Here is a 21825-nt window from a genome sequence, read left to right on the forward strand (position 1 = left end):
TGACACAGGAGTGTGACAGGACTTTCTGAAGGGATTCTATAGATCAGCGGTTCTCAACCTGTGGGTGGCGACCCCTTTGGAGGTCGAACGACCCTTTCACAGGGAACCATCGGAAAACACATATATAATTACATATTGTTTACAGTAGCAAAATTTCAGTTATGAAGTAGCAATGAAAATAATTTTATGGTTGGGGGTCACCACAACATGAGGAACTGTATTAAAGGGTCGTGGCATTAGGAAGGTTGAGAACCACTGCTATAGATGGAACCATCAGAACAGTCTAGAGTGGTGGTTCCCAACCTTCTTTTGGCCATGCCCCACCTAAGCATTTCTAAAATACTGATGCCCCCCTGTGACATATAATTTTCATTATTAAAAAAGTGAACTGCTATTCACGGGGAGAAAGCCTAAAAATTAATTTGGTCTAAGCAAGTTTCCAAAGAGCATGGCATCCATGAAAGAGAAAAATAAAAGAATGAAAGGACGGGTGAAGTACTGAGGAAGAAATCACTAAGAAATTGTTAAAAAATAGTAATATGAAGTAATATGAAAAAATAGCAAATATTCAAAACATTTAATAGAGAACTGAAATGCACAAATAAATCACAATATATACTTATACAGTAGGTCCTTGGGTTACTTTGGAGATCCGTTATGGCGCGACGTAACGCGATTTTCGCCGTAAGTTGGAACCCACCTACAAAGCACCTACATCACTCACATGGAGCACAGACACAGCAGTAATGAAGTGAAACAGAAAAAAAAATTTAAAAGATAACAATTCCTGACCTTTACTTGTGGTAAATAATAAAAAACATAAAGCACATATGTACATATGTCGAAATGATGTTTTTTTGTTGTTTGTTTTTTATAAATAAACTAGAGGCCTGGTGCATGAAATCGTGCATGGCCTGTACCCTCTCCAATCCAGGACCCCTCAGGGGATGTCCAACTGCTCCTGCAGAATCGGGTCTAAACTGGCAGTCGGACATCCCTCTTGCAATCCAGGACCACTGGCTCCTAACCGCTCACCTGCCTGCCTGCCTGATCGCCTCTGCTTTCCCCTGCTGACCTGATCACCCCTAATTGCTCTCCCCTGCCAGCCTGATTGCCCCTAACTGCCTCTGCCTCGGCCCCTGCTACCATGGCTTGTCCAGAAGGATGACTGGAAGATGTCCAGTCGACCCAGTCTAATTAGCATATTACTCTTTTATTAGTATAGATGAGAGAAGGCGATGTAACCACAAAACGATGTACGTCGAGCCTGACGTAACCTGAGGACTGACTGTATACTGTATATGAGGCCCCTAGAACCATAAGAAACGCAAAAAATTCAGTTAATAACTTATTTTCGAATTGCCCCCCTTAAAAATCAAATTGCCCGTGTGGGGCGTGTGCCCCATGTTAGGACCCACTGGTCCAGAGCTACCAACACCTGTAAAGAAGCTCCCAGGGACACTGTCACCATTCGGGCTCTGTGGGTGCATATAGAGATCCACCGTTAAAAAGAGCAGTTCTGGGATGAATGACTGACTTAAGTCCTTTGCTAACTGTCTTCTGATACTTTCCCACAGCAAGAGCCTTCTTTGCTCACAGCTAGAACTGTGGGTCTGTTTAGCTTTGGAAAGATCTTGAAAGCAGTCTGCAAAGAGGTTTTGTATGCAAGGAAAAGGGGGTGAATCAGGAAACTTTCCCAGTTTGTTTTATTCCTGAAGCACAAGTAATGAGGCATTCTTGAAGGAAAGAAAGGAACTCATTTTTAAAATGCATGATTTGATGAGTCATTGGGGCTACTATAAAATTATTAGGACAGGGCAAAAAAAGATACATATTTAGTACGTGTACAAAATATATAAGTTTGGAGATAAAGTTTGCATTTTGGTTATTGTATATTGATGGATGGAACTCTTTCCAGTTATAGTATGTGGAAAATAATTGTCTTCAGAACAGAACTGTTATGCTACCAGCAGGCGGCGATGTATCCTGGTTTGATCATTCCGAAAGTGGCTTGGAACCCTAACTCGCTTCTATTTCTTCCCAAAATAAACATTACAAAATAAGCTGGCTGTGCCCTGAACTTAAAAAAGATCAAGCAATAAAGAGTCATCTCTGGGCTCTGTTTAGCTTTTCCTTTTTTTTTTAACCCTCCTAATTTTTTTTAAAAATTAAATTCAATTAAGAACAAGTAATAAATATGTACAAGAGATTATAAGAAATAATGACCACGGTTAGTTACCCCAATTTCAGCCTTGGTTCGGACATCTATTCCGGGATAATGACCCTCCCTCTCAGGAACTGTGGGACTGACTTTTAGGACAGCCTTGTTGGGAGGTCATCGTTGCCGTCTCCACACCCAGTGTTACTGCATTTCCTGTGCCACTTGATTTCCACAAAAAGGTTGCGGTCCCGCGCCCATCAGCACAAGTTTAAAATTAAGTCTGAAAACTTTGATAAAACTACAGCTACTTTAGATGTCCGCAAGCGGAATGAAAAGGAACTGTATTGAATGGGGTACCGTTACTTAAATGGTCACCATCCCCAATTCTGGAATCACGAAGCCCGATGGCCAGGGAGCACAGGCGCCCACTCTGCCCGGCAGCAGCGGCCGAAGCAGCGCTGCCCCGGAGACGTCCCGCCGCCGCCCGCCCTTCCTCCCGGCCCGGCCCGGCCCGGCCCGGCCCGCTCCCCAACCTCCCGCGCGGGACGGGAGGGAGGCGGCCGGTGCGGGCGAGGGGACCAGCCCCACCCTCTTCGCTGGGGGCGCGTCCCCGGCGGGACGGCGGCAGCCCCGGACCGAGGTCGTTTCCGTCCACCGGAGGCCGTCGGTGCGCGTCACCGGGTCGGGGAGCCGGCGCGGCCTCCGCGGAGTGAGTTTCCGGGGCCGGAGCCGCTCCCCGGAGCCTCGGGTGGAAGCGGGACGCGCCCGAGTCTGGGCGGAGGCCTCCGGGTCAGCGGGGCGGGGCCGGCTCGCGCTGGACGCGGCGGAGACAGAACCGGAACCGGAACCCCGCCCGCCCCGCCGCCGCGGCCTCCTCCGCCCGCCGCACGAGCTCCCGCGAGGCCTGGACTGGGAGGCGGCCGCGACCAGGGACCGCCGCGCGCAGGCCGGACGCTCCGGCTGCTCGGGAGCCGCCGCCCAGCCGACGGGGCGGGGCCGCGCGCCGCGGAAGAGCCGGCCGGGGCTGCGATGGGCGGCGGAAGGCGGCGCTGAGCACCGCGTCCGCGCCCGAGGCGGTGGGGCGGCGAGGAAGGCACAGCGACCCGGCCCGGGACATGGGGCCGCGCCAGCCCGGCGCCGGGCGGCCCGAGAGGCGGCGGAGGCTGCGGCCCCGAGCGCCCGGCGGCCCCCGATAGAGGCGGCTCCCGGCGGCGCCTGCTCCCCGCGCGGCCCTCGAGCTCGCTCCTCCCCGGCGGCCTCCCCTCCGCCTCGGCCGGTCCGGGCGACCTCCGGTCGGGCCCCCGCCGCGCCCCCCGCCCCCGCGGCCGCCCTCGATGCCGGCCTGCGGCTCGGAGGCGGCCCCGGTCGTCCCTCTCGGAGTCGGGCCTGGGCCCCGGCCCCGTAAGATGCCAGTTGGGTAGAAGCAGGACCTCTCGCCACGGCCCAATGAGCGGCTCACAGCCCACGACCACCGACAGGTTCGTCCGCGCCGCCGCCAGGCCCGGGCGGGCCACCGGGACGCGGGGGAAGGGCCCGGCCCGACCGGCCCCGGGTGGTGGCGCTGGGGAAGGTCGGCTTCGGGAGACGCGGCCGCCGGTCCCCAGGAGCGGCTCTCGGCCCGGGGCCCGGGCCTGTCCTCGCCCAGGAGCCAGAGGACGGTGCCGGCGGAGCCGGCGGGGAGGGTGCGGCGTCGCCCCGCTCGTCCCGGCCCCGGAGCCCGAGCGGAGCGCCGGCCGGCGAACCATCGCGTCGGGACTGCCCTGCGCGGTGCGGGTCGAGGGCTGTCCGGCCGTGACGTCACCGCATCACGGGCTCGGGGGGCCGTGTCAGGAGCTGAAGTGGGGGGCCCCGGGGCTGGACTGGAGTCATTGCACGTTCAGGGTTTCATCTCCCAGAACCCGAGCGAACCTGGAGGGAGCGCGGCGGGAGGACTGGCCGGGCTGCTGGCGGCGGGGATTGTGCTTTCCGTGCAGCACTCGTGGCAGTTTTTCTTTTGAATATTAGGTCAAGGGATAAAAGCATATCCTTTTACTACATTTTATTTCTCAAGTTAATTATGATTTTGTGTCCTTGTTTTTTTCCCCAAGCAACCTTCAAACTATTATGTCATTAAAAAAAGAAAATAACCGAATTAGGGGGCCGATGAGAGCTCTTTGATGAAGGGTGCAATAGTGCTTCTGCAGAAAATAGTTGAGTTTCCTAAACGAGTTCCTCCTAATTGTAAGACCTAGTTGTTGATTTTAAAAGGGCCAAATGCCATTATCATACCATAACAGCCACTCCAAAAACAGAACTTCCTGTTCCTGTTGATGCTTCCCAGTGTCAAGTGAATGTTTACCTAAAAAGATACCATTAAACATTTAAACTATATTTATTTTTAGATTGCATGTCTTAAAAAATATGTTTTAGTTTTCAATGAAATGAAATAATTTTCAACTTTTTGAGAGGGCACTTAACAGGAGTAGCAACGCTTATCTTGATTTCTCTGGTTATCCTCATTCCTTTCAGCGTGTTTTGCTTCTGAGAAATCAGTTTCATGGGTGTGGGTAATTGTCCTCCTGGTTGGCTCAGTTCCCTCCCACTCTGCTGAACCTGTAGGAAGAAGTCTTATTAGGAACTAAGGTAGTTACTTGGTGGTTTTCATTGTGATAAGAGGGGTGTTTAATTTTGTAGAGACAGATAGTCATCAGTTCATTCCACACAAAATCACCCACAAGCCCTACTTAATGACCTTTCTTCCTCTTTGCTTCTCAGAGATTTCCTTACTATTTCCATTATCTTGGAAATAGAATCTTGGGATTTGTGCCCTTTCTATAATGTAGATGAGCTATAAATGTACAATAAGCGTGCAGCTAATCGATGCCCGTTCTTTGCCAGGCACTGTGGTAGGCCCACAGGGTAAAAGATGAGGATTCTAAGTATAAGATGAATCTGCAAATCCGTTTGTATAGTAAGATCTTTGAATTGGTTCAAGTGCCGCCTGATTTTACATATTTTTTTAAAAGAAAAATAACACCTTTAAAAGTCACTTAATTTAAGAAGCACTACTGAGACAGTATGGAAACCTGTTTCTTAGAAATTTACTAACAGTTCTTTAAAGTAAGAATTATTCTTATGTGACCATTACTTGTTCTTTAAGCATATTCTATAAATATCTAGCATCCTTTGGCTCTTTGGAGAGGAATTGCCCCTGACCTGAATGTATGTTGGGGTGAAACACAGCTTTGATGCTCTGTCTGTGCCAGGATGCCTTAGCAGCCTTCTGGAATCGTTCCTACCTTCTGCTCAGCCCTGCCTGCCTCATCCTCTTGCTTACTCACTGCAGTGCACTGGAGGTATGCCTTGCTGATTCCAGAGCTGTTGGCACCATTAGTAGTGCCAGTGTAGCTTTTAAAGATCCTTTCAAGTGTGAAGTATTGTTACAAGGTCTGGCTTTGCTTTGTAGGGTGTGCAGACCCGCAGGCCAGCTGTGGGAGTTTGAGCTCTTGCACTGCGGACTGGAGTCTGTCTGTCCTTAGTTGAATTCAGATGGGCTGGCTTTGGAGGTTACTCTGTTTTGCAGTTGGTGGCAGAGGACACAAGGCTGAACAAGATAAGAAAGTTTTATTCTTATGTATTCGGGAAGTGCTGGGGCTGGGATGGAATTCAGCTATGTTTAGGCTGTGATTGGTCACTTTGGATGCTCAGAACTAACATCCTGTTACTATTTTGCAGTTAAATTTATTTACTCTCTTTTCCTCCTTTTCATCTCCCCAAACCTCCCATCCCCCCTTTTTAAAGGCATTGTCATCAATTAAAAACCCCAACTATGTTTATGGTACTCTTTGTATATAGACTATCTGAACAGCTTAAAGGCATGTATGAGCAGGGGACCTTCCAGTCTCTTGCTTTGCAACTTCTGTGAGACCTGGAGACTGTAGTTTTCATCGTTTAGAATCAGCACGTAAAAAGTGGCAGGAATATCTGATCGCTGCTTTTCAGTTTGCATTGATTACCACATTCCCAATCCTCTTAGGTTGAATTCAGGGCTTCTATGGCAATTGGAATTTCTTCTGAGAAATAGAAAAGAATGATTTTCCGTGGACTCAGTAAATGATTTCAGGCTAGGTTCTAGAACAGGGGTGGGCAAACTTTTTGACTCGAGGGCCACAATGGGTTCTTAAACTGGACCGGAGGGCCGGAACAAAAGCATGGATGTGTGAGCTAATATAAATTCAAAGTAAACATCATTATATAAAAGGGTACGGTCTTTTTTTTTTTTTTTAGTTTTATTCATTTCAAACGGGCTGGATCCGGCCCGGCCGTAGTTTGCCCACGGCTGTTCTAGAATAATGAATTTTTAGGGGACAATACAGGTAGGATTTTGTTATAAGGGTCTTCCTTGAAATAAATGGACTTTTGTCTTGGACTTATGGATTTTGTTGTTTTGATTTAGAGATAAAGACAGGTTTTTGAGATATTGGGATTTTCTTAGTGTGAGTTCAGCTTTATGCTTATTTAATTTGAGTAAACTTTAAAAGTGAATGTGGAAACCTGTGACTTTATATGCATATATCCAGTAATTAGCATTTTTCATTCGTGATACTTTTTCTGCCATATAATGCTCTTGATTAGAAAACAATACAAAAAAATACTGTGTGCTATTTTGAAGATTGCCTGAGCCATCTGCAAGGTGAAATTATTTGTAGTATTTACTTATAAAGTCAGTCATTTGATAAACACAAAATTGGAATTGGGAATCAATCCCAGTTATGTTGTCTTTTCTAATATAAAATCATGATTCATGTAGGTCTGCAGTAGTACATTCACTTGTTCAATTCTACACGAGAAACATGTACCATCCAAATAAAATTTAAAAAATACAGAGTTGTAATCTTCCTGATAAATGGCACATTTATTAGATGTTCATATTTATTCAATGAAATGACAAGAGAAGCTTTATTTGAATCAATACACAAATATGTTAACTTGGCAATACTGCATAACGCATTCTTGGTTTCCAGTTGTATATAATAATGTTGAGTTAATGTAGAATTTTTTAAAAACTAAGTTTGAATTTTCAATTTAAAAATTAAATTTGAGGCAAACATTGACGGAATCCATAAATAGTGTGTTTTACAAATTTTTATGTGGAGCATTGTGATTGCTGGGAAAATCAATAATAATAAAAGTGTAATATACTAATTAGACCGGATGTTCTTCTGGATGTCCTTCCAGACGGCCTTCTGGACAAAGCCAGGGCTGCGAGGGAAGCTCAGGTCCTGAGTGCCTGCTGGCAGGTGGCTGGAAGGAAGCCTGGTCCCAGGTGCTGGAGGGAAGCCTGGGTCCTGGGTGCCAGAGGGAAGCCGGTGCCGGCAGCTGGGGGAAGGAGGGCCTACTCTTGCACAAATATTGTGCATTGGGCCTCTAGTCTTAATAATAAAAGGCTAATATGCAAATGGTTGTCATGCTGTGACACTGTAATGACCAATCAGCAGGGACCTGAGGCTGTGTGGCACCAGGCTGGGGTGGGGAACCTGAGGCCACACCCCCCACCCCAGCAGGGCTTGACGGAGAACCTGAGGCCGTGTCCCCCACCCCGGCACTGGGGCCAGGGGACCTGAGGCTGGGCTGGGGGACCTGAGGCTGTGCCCCCCGCCCCAGTGGGGCTTGACGGGTGGGGCCGGCCGGGTCTGGGTCTTGTCCAATAGGGGTGGAGCCGGCTGGGTCTCAGTCTGGCGTGATTTCAAGGCGCACACGGGTGGGCGGGGACTTGACTCTGGGTTCCACAGCGCACCCCAAACTCTGACAGGAGGGAGATTTCCATATACATTTTACTAATTTTCTTTCATCTCTGACACTTCTATTATAAAGGGCAAATAGCAATATTAAAATATTTCCTCTAATTAATTCCCTTTTAATTCGTGCACCGGGCCACTAGTCTTTGCAGAAACACATGTGGTTGCCTCTTCTAAAAGCCATCTAGAAATGGGTATTAGTTGCCTGCCAAACTAACATCGGTCACAGAACCAGCAGGATGTTTTAATGTTTTTTATTCAGAGATAATTGGAGGAACTCTTTTACATCATAGTTGTCTGACTAAGTTACTAAAAATGTTTCTTATCATATAATTTCTTACCTCCTAGAAATTGACCATGCCATATTTTCAGGAATAGGGAGTTTAACTTTATTTGATCTCATCCATTAAAACTTGGTTTTGATGATATTTTAAGGTTTCATGGGAAGACATTTTTCTTTCCCTTTTAATAATTAAGAGTCTTCAAAATAGTGGTATTTAAACTGAAGTTATAAAATCAGCAAAATTATAAGTATTTTATCTCCTTTTGAGTAAAATATCCTCATGCATGTACTGATACCCTGTCATTCTTTAGCATTTACAATGTTTTCGACTCAGTGTGGAGCAGATCACCACTTTAGGCAGCTCATAAAGTTTAAGTCAAGTTATAAAACTAGCCGAAACTGGTTTGGCTCAGTGGATAGAGCGTTGGCCTGCGGACTGAAAGGTCCCAGGTTCGATTCCGGTCAAGGGCATGTACGTTGGTTGCGGGCACATCCCCAGTAGGGGGTGTGCAGGAGGCAGCTGATCGATGTTTCTCTCTCATCGATGTTTCTAACTCTCTATCTCTCTCCCTTCCTCTCTGTAAAAAAATCAATAAAATATATTTTAAAAAAAGTTATAAAACTAGAAAGGACAGTTTTATAATCTAGATTTTTAATGTAGATTTTTTGGCTCTCAAGTCCCCTACTCTTTCACTTTAAATTACTGTTTTTCTACATACATTATTTTTCTTTCCTACTTTCCAACCTGACCAAGTCCAAGTGGGGTTTTGTCTCTTATAGGATACTTTCTAGTATCTTATCTATTCTAATTTTAAGTGTTTCTAGAGTAGCTACTCATCACTTTCTCAGGAGACTGCACAGCAGTCTAATCTCATAATCAGGACACATTTTTAGTGATAATTCCCTCAAAGTTTAGAATTTTGGAAACATGCCAAATTTAGAGCATTTTACTTTTTCAACTTAGAATATCTAGAGTACCAAGATAGCCATATATGAAAGAAGTTTGTAAAACTGCTTCTAATATAGCTTCTAAGAAAAGCCCATGAAGCTGATACCAATTACTTTCAGCTTTTTGCTTCTGCAGAGGTAATACACGATGATGCTGAAGGTCAGAGGCTTTGCCTGAATTGCATAAGCGTACATGATTGACTTTTCATACAAGGAGAGATACACTAAGTTTAGCTTAGTGAATTAGTTAGTGTAGCTGACTGTTTAGGTTCTTACTGGCTTCCGAGTGTTGAGAAACATGCAAATGTAATGGCTAGTGAAAAATTGGATTTCCCATCTTGGGACTGTGAGTAAAAATTCATGAAGAAATTGGAAATAAATTTTAAAAATCTGGTTTAGTTGATGCTTACAGTTAGTCACCTGTTACACTGCTTTTTCTTTTAATATTATAAAACTCATTTAAAGAAATTGCTTTGAGACTACAGTTTTGATCAAATATTATATTTAAATGCTGACTTTAGATTCACATAAGACATTAAAGAGGAGTTTGTAGGTCTTATGTGGATTCAGAAAATGTAGATTATTGTTGAAAGACTGAAGACTTCATTGGCATGTGAAGAAATTGCATGTGTAATGCAGAAGGTGGCTTTATCTTCTCCAGAAGAGTAATAAGTCCTCAAAATACACTTAAAACATATAGGAAATCTGTGCAGGCGCTTAGACAGTCTTCCCTAGCTGTTAGGTGAGTTCTCTATCTGCGTTCCAGACACAAGCTAATATATTGTGGTTTGCCCTGTATAGTCTTTGTGGTTTACTCAGAGGAAGTGGTTCTTGTGGGTGAAGGTCTGATCTTGTCAGAGATTGTTGGTGGCACATGCACTGTCAGCTTATTTCCTGTTTTATGGGCTGTTTGGGGTAAGACCTTCTCAGGGCAAGTACTGCTGAGGGGTATTTAAATATTTTGTAGTGAAAAGGATGGATTATTATAATGTGCAACATCTATCTCTCAGGCGAAATGAGGGTTAATGTTTGTGAGGTGCTTTGAGATGCAAGTCTGAAAAGTACAGACATTTCCTAATCATATTTGCAAGATACTGCTATGTTCAAATATTGCTCAAACTAAGTAAAAGTATGTTCACGTAGTTAAGTCTTACTCTGTGGAACTTGACTTCTGTAAACATTCAAGTGTTTAATCAAGGCAAGAGTCATGGTTAGAATATTTTCCTTTTTTTTTCTTCTAACTCTTTTTAATAATTTTAACCTACATAGGCTAACTTAGTAGAGTAAAATGCCTTGTCTGTAGTAGTACTATTTGAGTCTTGTTCCACAAAACTTAATGCCTAGAGCAAGCTTCCTCACCAGTTTACTGGTGTACTAAAATAATGTAATTGAGAGAATTTCCTTTGAGATCAGTACCACATAACCCAAAGCCCTATAGTTGTGAAACCTACGTCATGCTCCTGTTTTTTATTCATTTGCTAGAGGCCCAGTATATGAAATTTGTGCCCCCCCGGGGGAGGGGGTCCCTTATCCCGGCCTGTACCCTTTCCAATCCGGGACCCCTCGGGGGATGTTCGACTGCCTCTCGCAATCCGAGACTGCTGGCTCCTAACCACTCACCTGCCTGATCGCCCCTAACCCCTCTGCCTGCCTGCCTTATTGCCCCTAACCACCTCTGCCTGCCTGATCGCCCCTAACTGCTTCCCTACCGACCTGATTGCCCCTAACTACTCCCCTGCTGGCCTGATCACCCCTAACCCCTCTGCCTGCCTGATCGCCCCTAGCTGCTCCCCTGCTGGCCTGATCACCCCAACTGCCTCTGCCTCGCCCCGCACCCAGGACCCAGTACCCAGGACCCAGGATTCTCTCCTCCGGCCAGTTGCAGGCACCTGGGACCTGGGCTTCCCTCCCTCTGGCTGGCTGCAGGCACCCAGGACCTGGGCCAACTTTCCCTGGGCCGGCTGCAGCTGCAGGGGACTGTGGGCAGGAGGCTTTGCCTGGGCCGCAGCTGCAGGCACCCGGGACCGCAGGGTGGGCGGCTTGTCCTCCTGGGCTGAAGCTGCAGGCACTGGCGCCCAGGACCATGGAGCAGGTGGCTTGTTCCTCTCCTGGGCCACAGCCTGGCTGGTCCCCATTCCCCTCTCCCCAGTGTTGAGTGTCTGAGCAGGTACAGCACGAGGACCCGAGGATGTGAGGGTATGACAACCATTTGCATATTAGCTCTTTATTATATAGGATTTTTGCATTTAGCCTTTGCCACTTTAAAAAATTAACAGTTGTGTTTTTTGGGGGGAAGACACTTTTTAAAAAGCTAAATTATCAACAACTTTTTAGTTTCTCAAGGGTAGAAAGATGGTTCTTTTTTTTATATATTTTTATTTTTTTATTTTTTTTTATTTTTGCTAAAAGTATTACAAAGGGTATTACATAAGTGCCCTTTTTATCCCCCCCACCCTTGACAAACCCCTGCCCTCCCTTACCCCCCAGTGTCTTATGTCCATTAGTTATGCTTATATAGATGCATACAAGTCCTTCGGTTGATCTCTTACTCCCCTCCCTCCTGTCCCCCAACCCTCCCTGGCCTTCCCACTGCAGTTTGACAATCAGTTTGAGGCAGTTCTGCCTCTGTATCTATTATTGTTCAAAAGTTTGTAATGGTCTTTATTATCCATGAATGAGTGAGATCATGTGGTGTTTTTCCTTCATTGACTGGCTTATTTCACTTAGCATAATGCTCTCCAGTTACATCCATGCTGTTGCAAATGGTATGAGTTCCTTCTTTTTTACAGCAGCATAGTATTCCATCGTGTAGATGTACCACAGTTTTCTAATCCATTCATCTACTGATGGGCACTTAGGCTGTTTCCAGATCTTAGCTATGGTGAATTGTGCTGCTATGAACATAGGGGTGCATATATCCTTTCTAATTGGTGTTTCTGGTTCCTTGGGATATATTCCTAGAAGTGGGATCACAGGGTCAAATGGGAGTTCCATTTCCAATTTTTTGAGGAACCTCCATACTGTCTTCCATAGTGGCTGCACCAGTCTGCATTCCCACCAGCAGTGCAGGAGGGTTCCCTTTTCTCCACATCCTCTCCAGCACTTGTCGTTTGTTGATTTGTTGATGATGGCCATTCTGACAGGTGTGAGATGGTACCTCATTGTTGTTTTGATTTGCATCTCTCGGATGATTAGTGACTTTGAGCATGTTTTCATATGTCTCTTGGATTTCTGAATGTCCTCTTTTGAGAGGTGTCTATTTAGCTCCTTTGCCCATTTTTTGATTGGATTGTTTATCTTCTTTTTGTTAAGTTGTATGAGTTCCCTATAAATTTTGGAGATTAGGCCCTTATCAGATATGACGTTGGCAAATATGTTTTCCCATGAAGTGGGTTTTCTTGTTGTTTTGTTGATGGTTTCTTTTGCTGTGCAGAAGCTTTTTATTTTGATGTAGTCCCATTTGTTCATTTTCTCTTTAGTTTCAACTGCCCTAGGAGCTGTATCAGTGAAGAAATTGCTTTGGCATATGTCTGAGATTTTGTTGCCTTTGTATTCTTCTAGAATTTTTATGGTTTCCTGTCGTACATTTAAGTCCTTTATCCATTTTGAGTTTATTCTTGTGTATGGTGTAAGTTGGTGGTCTAGTTTCATTTTCTTGCAAGTATCTGTCCAATTTTCCCAACAAGAAAGATGGTTCTTAATCATTTTTAAGTAACTATTATTTGCTTAAATATATTGTTATATTTTTAATACTAAAGTACATAGGAAGTAAAAAATAGCTCAAATTATTCAAGTCCCTAGTTGTTCAGGTTTAAAAAAACATACACAAGAAAATTCATTGACATATGATGGTATAAATAAAGTCTCTCTCTGATCTTATCCCTATCCCTATACACCCACCAGTTCTCAAACTGTCGACTCAGAGTTAACCATTGTTAAGTTTTTTTTATCTGCCTTCTAAAACATTCTTTTTAAAAAAAACATTTTTATTGATTTCAGAGAGGAAGGGAGAGGGAAAGAGAGATAGAAACATCAATGATGAGAGAGGATCATTGATTGGCTGCCTCCTGCATGCCCCCTACTAGGGATCGAGCCCACAGCCCAGGCATCTGCCGTTGACTGGAATCAAACCTGGGACCCTTCAGTCCACAGGCTGACGCTCTGTCCACTGAGCCAAACCAGCTAGGGCTAAAACATTCTTATACATATACTAGCCTTTCATTTTAACATGCTTTGTACCTAGCCCCTAGCACTGTGGTGGGCAAACTGTGGCTCGTGAGCCACATGGGGCTCTTCGGCCCCTTGAGTGTGGCTCTTCCTAAGCCTTAGGAGTACCCTAATTAAGTTAATAACAATGTACCTACCTATATAGTTTAAGTTTAAAACATTTGGCTCTCAAAAGAAATTTCAATCGTTTTACTGTTGATATTTGGCTCTGTTGACTAATGAGTTTGCCAACCACTGCCTTAGCATATCCATCAGCTTTTGCTAGTTTATTGCTACCATAGCAACCCATTCAAATTCCAGTGGTTCACAACAGTGATTTATTTCTTGCTTACATTATATCATGTCCACTGTGGATTGGCTGCAGCATTTGTGGAACCCTGGCTGAGGGAGCAGCCCCTCGCTGAGAGATGCCATTGTCCTGTGAGAGGGAAAGAACAGGAAAACTGGTGCAAACATATGATGGCTCTTAAAGTTTCTACTCAGTCCTGGTATCCATCAGTCATATCCGCTTACACATGTCATTGGCCAAAGTAAGTTGTGTGGTCAGGCTCATTGTCAATGGGCCAGGGATGTCGACTCCCATAGGTAGCATTGCAGATCACACACTAATGGGCAAGTCTGCATAATCCTCTTAAGGGAGCAGGGGGGAGAGTGAGTCATCAGGAACCAGGGGAAGTGCTCAGTAACTGCTTGGTAAATGCATTGTTTTGAATCTGGGGAAGTTTTTTAATGAAATATTTCAAACATATACAAACATATAGAGGCTAGTAAGACGAACCCCCATTTTCACATCATTAGCTTTAGCAATTGTCAGTGCATGTACAGTCTTGGCTCATCTGTTTCCTTGTTCTGCTTCTCCACTGGATTATTTTGAGGCAGTTTCTGGATATCATCATTTCACCATAAATATGTTACTATCTCTGAAAGATAAGGTCTGATAGTATCCTTCTTTTAGTAGATTCTTATTGTTTAGTAGGTTGAGGTAATGGGTGACAGGTGTCAAGTAGAGAAGGATGTTCATGGAGTGACAGCCAGAAACTTGTTCTGTGTCATTTGGGGCATTTCTGGAGGAGGCTGACAGCAGAATGTCAACTGTTTTTCCAGCATCATCTTTACTTTGAGAGAGAGAGAGGCGGAGAGAGAGAGAGAGAGAGAGAGAGAGAGAGAGAGAAGAGAAGAGAAGAGAAGCAGGTAATAAGCCTCAGGGGAAAGAAAGCACATTGCAACTTTTTTGATTTGCAGGAGGTTTCATTTCTCACTGAGCCTCTGTTGAAATGATGCCATTTGAAAGGAATCCCAGCCCTTAATGGCTCAAGTCTTCTGGGAGTTCCCAGTCATTGATGTTATTCACTCTGGAGAAGAACATGGGAGTCATTTATAAAAATCCTGTATTCACCTATGTGATTTACTGTCCAGAGAAAGGCTCTGTCAAATCTTTAAGGATATCCTCAGGATAATATAAAAGTAAGGAAATTAGTCTAATTTTATTTTATTTTAATTGAATGTATTGGGTGATACTGGTTAATAACGTTTTACAGGTTTCAGGTACACAATACTAAAGAACATCGTCTGTACACTGTGTGTGTTTACCATCCCAAGTCAGGTCTCCTTTTGTCTTTAAAGCCACTTTTCAGCTGCTTGTGTTCAGTTTGTTAAAGCCTCCATTTTGACTCAAGACTTCACAGGTTTTACTAGCATGCAGTGGGACACAGTGTGTCCGCCTGGCCTTTCTATGGCTGTAGGCAGCAGCAGCAGGCATCACCGTGGATCTGGGTCATCAATTTCATAGCATATTCTTTGGGGAGGGATGTTATGTAATCAACAGTGGGAAGCAAGTAAAACTGACTAATCCCCTTTAGTTTGTAGATTGGCAGGTGGCAATGAGGTAATCAGAGGGGATTTATACAGGCCAGTGAATAAGAAAATTATTATAATTAACATGAAAATAGTTTATTTTAGTATAGTACTACTATCTAATTTTTTAAGCTTCTTTCACTGTGCATAGAAACATTTAAAGTAGTCTTTCTAGATATTTAAAAGTTTTAGTTTTCTTTAGTTAAGTTCTGTTGTTTACCTCATTTCAGAATCCATGTAACTGCAGTAGAAAAATGGCCATCATCCTAATATATAATAAGCCAGGAGCTGTCACGACGTAAACGACCAAACGGATGACTGAACAGAAGGCTGCGTGGGGCGACCAGGCCGGCTGGGGGGGCAGTGAGGGACGACCAAAAGACTGGGCCGAGGGCCCCGGCAGGGGAGCAGTGGTGGAAGGGAGCTCTGGGCCTCAGCCGGGACGGGCAGAATACTGGGTCTCCCGCGATCAGAGGTGTGACTGGCCTTCAAACCCGGGGCCCAGAGCTCCCTGGCACTGCCGCACCCAGCCGGGGCTCAGGGCTCCCTGCCGCTAGAGCGTGGCAGCGGAAGGGAGCTCTGGGCCCCGGCCGGGCACAGCAGAACTCTGGGTCTCCCGCGATCTGGGACGTGGCCGGCCTTCAAACCCAGGTCCCAGAGCTCCCTGTCGCCACCGCCCCCAGCCGGGGCCCAGAGGTGGAAGGGAGCTCTGGGACCTGGTCGGGGCGTGGCAGAATACTGGGTCTCGGTGATCAGAGGCATGGCCGGCCTTCAAACCCGGGGCACACGGGGCGGGGCCAGCCTTGGGTGGGCACACGGTGGGAGGCGGGACGTCAGTCTGGGTCCCGCCGTGAGTCAGTCTGGGGAACCTTTTTCAGACTTGCTTGATGCTGGGACTGAATGCATCCAAGATCACGGCAGGCTCCGCGGAGGTTCCTGGTGGCCGAGGGTGCAGAGCCGAGGTGCGGCCGTGTGAGTGTGTGCATGAGCACGGACCTGAGCGACACACACTGACACCCGCACCCACACAGGGCCCTCGGCCGTGCCACCCGCGCCTCCCTGGACTTCACTCTCCAGCCCGGATCCTCCTGGCCCTGTGCTCGGTGACATGTCCCTGCCTAAGTTTTCTCAGTAACACAGCGTGTGGGATTCGGGAGTCAGGACTGGGAGCAATGGTGAGGTCTCCCCACCACCTGCTGTCCCCGCCCACCCGGGAAAGGGGACAGGGAAGGGTGTCGGGGGCTCTCACTGCTCATGGCTGGCGGCGACATGGCTGTGGCCCGCCCAGGGCTGGCCCCGCCCCGTGTGCCCCGCCCCAGCCCCGGAGTGCAGGGGGCGTCCAGGCACGCCCCTCCCCTGGCTGGGAGGATCCCCGCTGCGCTTCCACCTCCTTGGGAAACTTTGCTTTTCCAGCTCTGTCCCCGCCGCCGGGAGAGCCTTAGGGGTGTAGGGGCGCCGGATCCCTTTCCTTCCTTCAAAAGTGCCTTGAAAAGCATGCAGACAGTTATGCCCGGACGGAGTCGCTCAGGTTCAGCAAGAGTTTGCGAGTTGTCAAAGGCGTGTTGAACAGTTTTCTCACCCTGTTTTGTGGGAGTGTAATCTGATTTAAAACCAATGGACTAAACCAGTGGTCGGCAAACGCATTCGTCATCAGAGCCAAATATCAACAGTACAACGATTGGAATTTCTTTTGCGAGCCAAACTTTTTAAACTTAAACTATATAAGTAGGTACATTGTTATTAACTTAATTAGGGTACTCCTAAGGCTTAGGAAGAGCCACACTCAAGGGGCCAAAGAGCTGCATGTGGCTTGTGAGCCGCAGTTTGCCGACCACGGGACTAAACAAACAGAAGCACTTTCTAGAAAGTCAATTTGGAAATGTGGATCAAAATTCAAGTGAATTAGCTTTGGGCCAGGAGTTTCATGTCTGTGAATGTGTCCTAAGTAAACAGTCAAATAAGCAATTATGTTCACTGTAGTTGATGCCCCGGGAAACCGGAAACAACCTGCTCCACAATAAAGGGTTAGTGAGGTAAACGGCAGTAATGTCACACAGTCAGGGGTAACACTGCAGCCATTAAAAATCATGTCTGTCCATCCAATTCGTTGACATGAAAAGAAGGCCACAGCCACATATTCAGTGGAGGGCGGGGGAAGCTCAGAAGAGGGCATGTATATTTATGTGTATGTATATTTTATGTCAGGGAAATAATCATTTTAAAAACAGTGATTCTTCCTGAGCTCTGCAATTGTGAGTGTTAGCAAATTGTGTTCAGGTGTGACAGGTGTCCTTTGGTGTCCCACACACACAGACATCCTTGCCTGTGGACAGACTGAACCTTTGCCGCACCTGCCCCTCTCTGCTGTGGCAACGGCCTAACCTTTTATAGGGCTGGTTTCCTTTTCTCCTTTGCCCAAACCACGCCTTTCCAACAAAAGAATATTAACCAAGCAATCCTAACAACAAGTTTTGTTGCCGACTGCAATTTATGCCCTTTTACGCAAATGTTGCTTTCATGCCTACCAGGTTGTATTCAAAACTTATTTTTCTGCAACTTGACCATTTTTTATTTGCTTAAAATATTCTGGAGTATTTTAAATACATACAGAAAAATAGAGAATAATATGACAAATACTTATCTACACTAATAAAAGAGAAACATGGTAATTAGCGTACAACCGCTACCCTTCCCATTGGCTAATCAGCGTATCCTTATGCAAATTAACTGTCAGCCAAGATGGCGGCCAGCAGCCATGCACTGAAGCGAGCAGGGAGGCTTGCTTCCTCCAGGAACTGCAGACTCCAACGTTCCCCGCCTCACTTGCCGGACTCTCAAATGCAACTCTAAGCAACTATTACTATGTTGCAAATAAGAAGATAAACAAAACCGGCTTTCAGTCAGCCCCGGACCGCAACATTATGTCCATGTTTTCAGTGGCGAGGCCTCAGAGCTAAAGCTGGCCCAGAATAAAAAAAAAAAAAAGAAAACAAGGAGTGGTTGGGAGCTTTTAGTCAACTGCCAGCGGGAAAACAGCCCTCAGCCCCTCACCCAGACTGGCCAGGCACCCCAGTGGGGACCCCCACCCTGATCCAGGACACCCTTCAGGGCAAACCAGCCGGCCCCCACCTGTGCACCAGGCCTCTATCCTATATAGTAAAAGGGTAATATGCCTCCCGGCACCGGGATCAGCAGAGCAGCGAGGCTCCCGGCAGTGGGATCAGCATGACAGGGGAAGGCGCCCAAACCCCCTGATCAGCACTGCTCTGTGCCTGATGGGGGGGAGCTCCCCAATCCCCCAATTGCCCTGCAGCTCTGTGTGTGACAGGGTGCAGTGCACCAACCCCCTGATTGGCCCTGCTCTGTGTGTGACAGGGTAGAGCCATAACCTCTCCATCGGCCCTGCCCTGAGTGTGACAGTGGCGGCGCCCCAACCCCCTGATCGGCCCTGTTCTGTGGGTGATAGAGGGTGGCGACCCAACCCCCCTCCACGGGCCTTGCTCTGTGTGTGACAGGGTAGAGCCATAACCTCCCCATTGGCCCTGCCCTGAGTGTGACAGGGTGCAGCGCCCCAATCCCCTGATCCGCCCTGCTCTGTGTGTGACAGGGGGCGGTGCCCCAACTCCCCTATCGGCCGTACTCTGTGAGTGACAGGGGGGAGCTCCTCAACCCCCTGATGGGCCCTGCTCTGTGAGTGACAGGGGGCAGTGCCCCAACCCCCCTGATGGGCCCTGCTCTGTTAGTGACAGGGGGCAGCGCCCCAACCCCCTGATGGGCCCTGCTCTGTGAGTGACAGGGAGCAGCGCCCCAACCCCCTGATTGGCCCCGCTCTGTGAGTGACAGGGAGCAGCGCCCCAACCCCCTGATTGGCCCTGCTCTGTGAGTGACAGGGGGCAGCGCCCCAACCCCCTGATCGGCCCTGCTCTGTACGTGACGGGGGTGGCACTGCAACCTCCCCATCGACCCTGCCTTGAGTGTAACAGGGGGTGGTGCCCCAATCCCCCAATCAGTCTACCCTGAGCGTGACTGAGGGTGGCATTGCAACCTCCCAATCTGCCTTGCTCTGTGCATGATGGGGCGGCGCCCCAACTCCCCAATCGGCCCTGCTCTGAGCCTGACCAGGGGCTGCACCTAGGGATTGGGCCTGCCCTCTGCCACCCTCGAGCAGGCCTAAGCCAGCAGGTCGTTATCTCCCGAGGGGTCCCAGACTGGGAGAGGGCACAGGCCGGGCTGGGGGGATCCCCCCCCCCCCCCGAGTGCACAAATTTTTGTGCACCGGGCCTCTAGTCTACACTAATAAAAGGGTAATATGCTAATTAGACCGGACATCTTCCGGAAAAAGCCATGGTGGTGGGGGCTGAGGCAGAGGCAGTTAGGGGCAACCAGGCCGGCAAGAGCAGTTAGAGGTGACCAGGCTGGCGGGGAAAGGCAGTTAAGGGCAGCCAGGCTGGCCAGGGAGGGCAGTTAGAGGCGACCAGGCCAGCTCGGGAGGGCAGTTAGGGCCAAACAAGTTAGGTCCTCCCCAAATGTCCCAGGTTCCTTTCCAGCTGCTGCCCCAGTTCTGGAGCTTAGAGGGCATAAGTCTGTGTACTGGCCCTTTAAGAGGAACTGTCTGGGACTCCAGCAGCCTCTGTGTTATTCAGCTACAATCCAAGCTGGTTTTAACAGCCCAGAGTTATGGGGAGTTCTCTTCCCGGCTCTGGAACCATGGGCTGGGGGTCTTGTGTGCAGGTGGGACCCCTGGATCCTCAGGGAAATCTCTGCAGCCAAGATATTCCTACGGATTTTAAAGCCACTACATGTTCTGATTGGGTGTTTTCTGCTACCTTGTCTTTCAGATCGCTGATTCGATCCTCTGCTTCATCTAACCTGTTGTTGATTTCCTCCAGTGTATTTCAGTTATTTTATTCTTCACTTCTGACTAGTTCTTTTTTATGTTTCCTATCTCCTTATTCATGTTTTCTGTCTTTGTTGAAGTTCTGTGTTTAAGTATTTTTCATTTCAGTTCATTTAGCATCCTTATAACCAGGGTTTTGAACTCTGCATGTGGTAGATTCCTTATCTCCATTTTGGTTACTTCTTTTTCTAGAGTTTTTGTCCTGTTCTTTTATTTGTGACATGTTTCTTTGTCTCCTCATTTTGGCAGCCTCCTGTGTTTGTTCCTCTGTGTTAGGTAGAGCTGCTTGACATTGTGAGTTTATATAGATGTTCTGAGGGCCCAGTAGTGCTGTCTCCCTGCTTATCCAAGCTGGTGCTCCTAGGGTTTCCTCTGAGTGGATTGTATGTGCCCTACTGTTGTAGTTGAGATTCAGTTGTTGTTGGCATGCCAGTTGGAATGACTCTCAGGCTGACTGGCTGTGAGAGTTGCCTGTGACTACAGAGTGCAAGGTGTGTGGCTGCCAATCCCATGGGTTAGAGTCGTGTTCTCAAGCTCTTACCTTATGAGCTTAAACTTTGGGAATGTCATTTATGGAGCTGGTGGGTAGTGGTTTGAAGCCTGCCACTAGGTGTGATGTTTTTGAAACCTTTCAGAAGGGGTTTCTGTGTAGGCCAATATCAGCCTCTGTTTGTGCTGGGCTTGGGGCTTCTTGGTAGGTGCTACAAAGTGATCTGTTTATGCTGGGTTTGGAGGCGCCTGGGAGAGACTGTGATGCAAACCTCGGCCTGCTGTCACTTGTGCTGGGCTCGGGACCCTTTTTTGGGGGGCACCATGATGTGAGCGAGGCTAGGCCACTTAGCAAGAGCTACAAGGTGCTCTGAGGCAGTAACTGATTTTTAAAAAAATATATATTTTATTGATTTTAGAGAGGAAGGGAGAGGGAGAGAGAGATAGAAATATCAATGATGAAGGAGAATCATTGATCGGCTGCCTCCTGCACACCCCCTACTGGGGATCAAGCCCGCAACCCAAGCACGTGCCCTTGGCCGGAATTGAACCTGGGACCCTTCAGTCTGCAAACCGATGCTCTATCCATTTAGCCAAACCAGCTAAGGCAGTAACTGATTTTTTGGTGTTTGTAGACCTTTGTGAGATTTTTGGGAAAGTCTATAATGGCACTGGAGGCATGGTGCTTGTGTGGAGGTATATATGAATGTTTTATTCTTTAAATGAGTTAATTCTAAATTTTAAAAAGAAGAAAAAAACCTGTTTTTTCAGTGGTATTAAATATGTCTCACCTAGCTGCAACCTCTAATTTTTAAATTTCCCCTTTTTCATCATTTTACTTCATTGTGAAATATTGCAAGCATAAATCACAAAAGAAAACAATCTAGTGAACGTTAACTATGTACCTACTACTTAGCAGCATCTTTTTGTGGGGAAAAGGAAGAAATACATATTACAGATAAAGTTGGTACTAACTCTACCTGCTGGCATGGCTCAGTGGTTGAGTGTCGACCTATGAACCAGGAGGTCACAGTTCAATTCCTGATCAGGGCACATGCCCAGATTTATCCAGGTACTTTCCCATGAAGAATAAGAGGTCAGAGTCATTGTTGGCAGAAGCTATGTATTTCAGGTCTAGCAGGAGCTTGGTTAACTTTTTCTCCAACTCTAGAGCAGACTCTAGAAAGCT

The 21825-nt window shown here is 47.0% G+C and overlaps 1 protein-coding gene across 1 annotated transcript in view; it reads left to right on the plus strand.

The window, feature by feature from the left end:
• Nucleotides 1–3177: 3177 nt before the first annotated feature.
• The window catches only part of ARHGEF12 (Rho guanine nucleotide exchange factor 12), a 210500-nt gene continuing 191852 nt past the window's right edge, over nt 3178–21825 (plus strand). The window contains exon 1 of the mRNA XM_070426256.1: nt 3178–3639. Within this exon, the coding sequence (XP_070282357.1) occupies nt 3608–3639 (32 nt within the window). The 5' untranslated portion in view covers nt 3178–3607. The remainder of the gene's footprint in view (nt 3640–21825) is intronic.

Source organism: Myotis yumanensis, unplaced genomic scaffold (assembly GCF_028538775.1).
Source record: "Myotis yumanensis isolate MYYU_CA2020_CCGP unplaced genomic scaffold, mMyoYum1.0.hap1 SCAF_10, whole genome shotgun sequence".
Lineage (NCBI taxonomy): Eukaryota > Metazoa > Chordata > Mammalia > Chiroptera > Vespertilionidae > Myotis > Myotis yumanensis.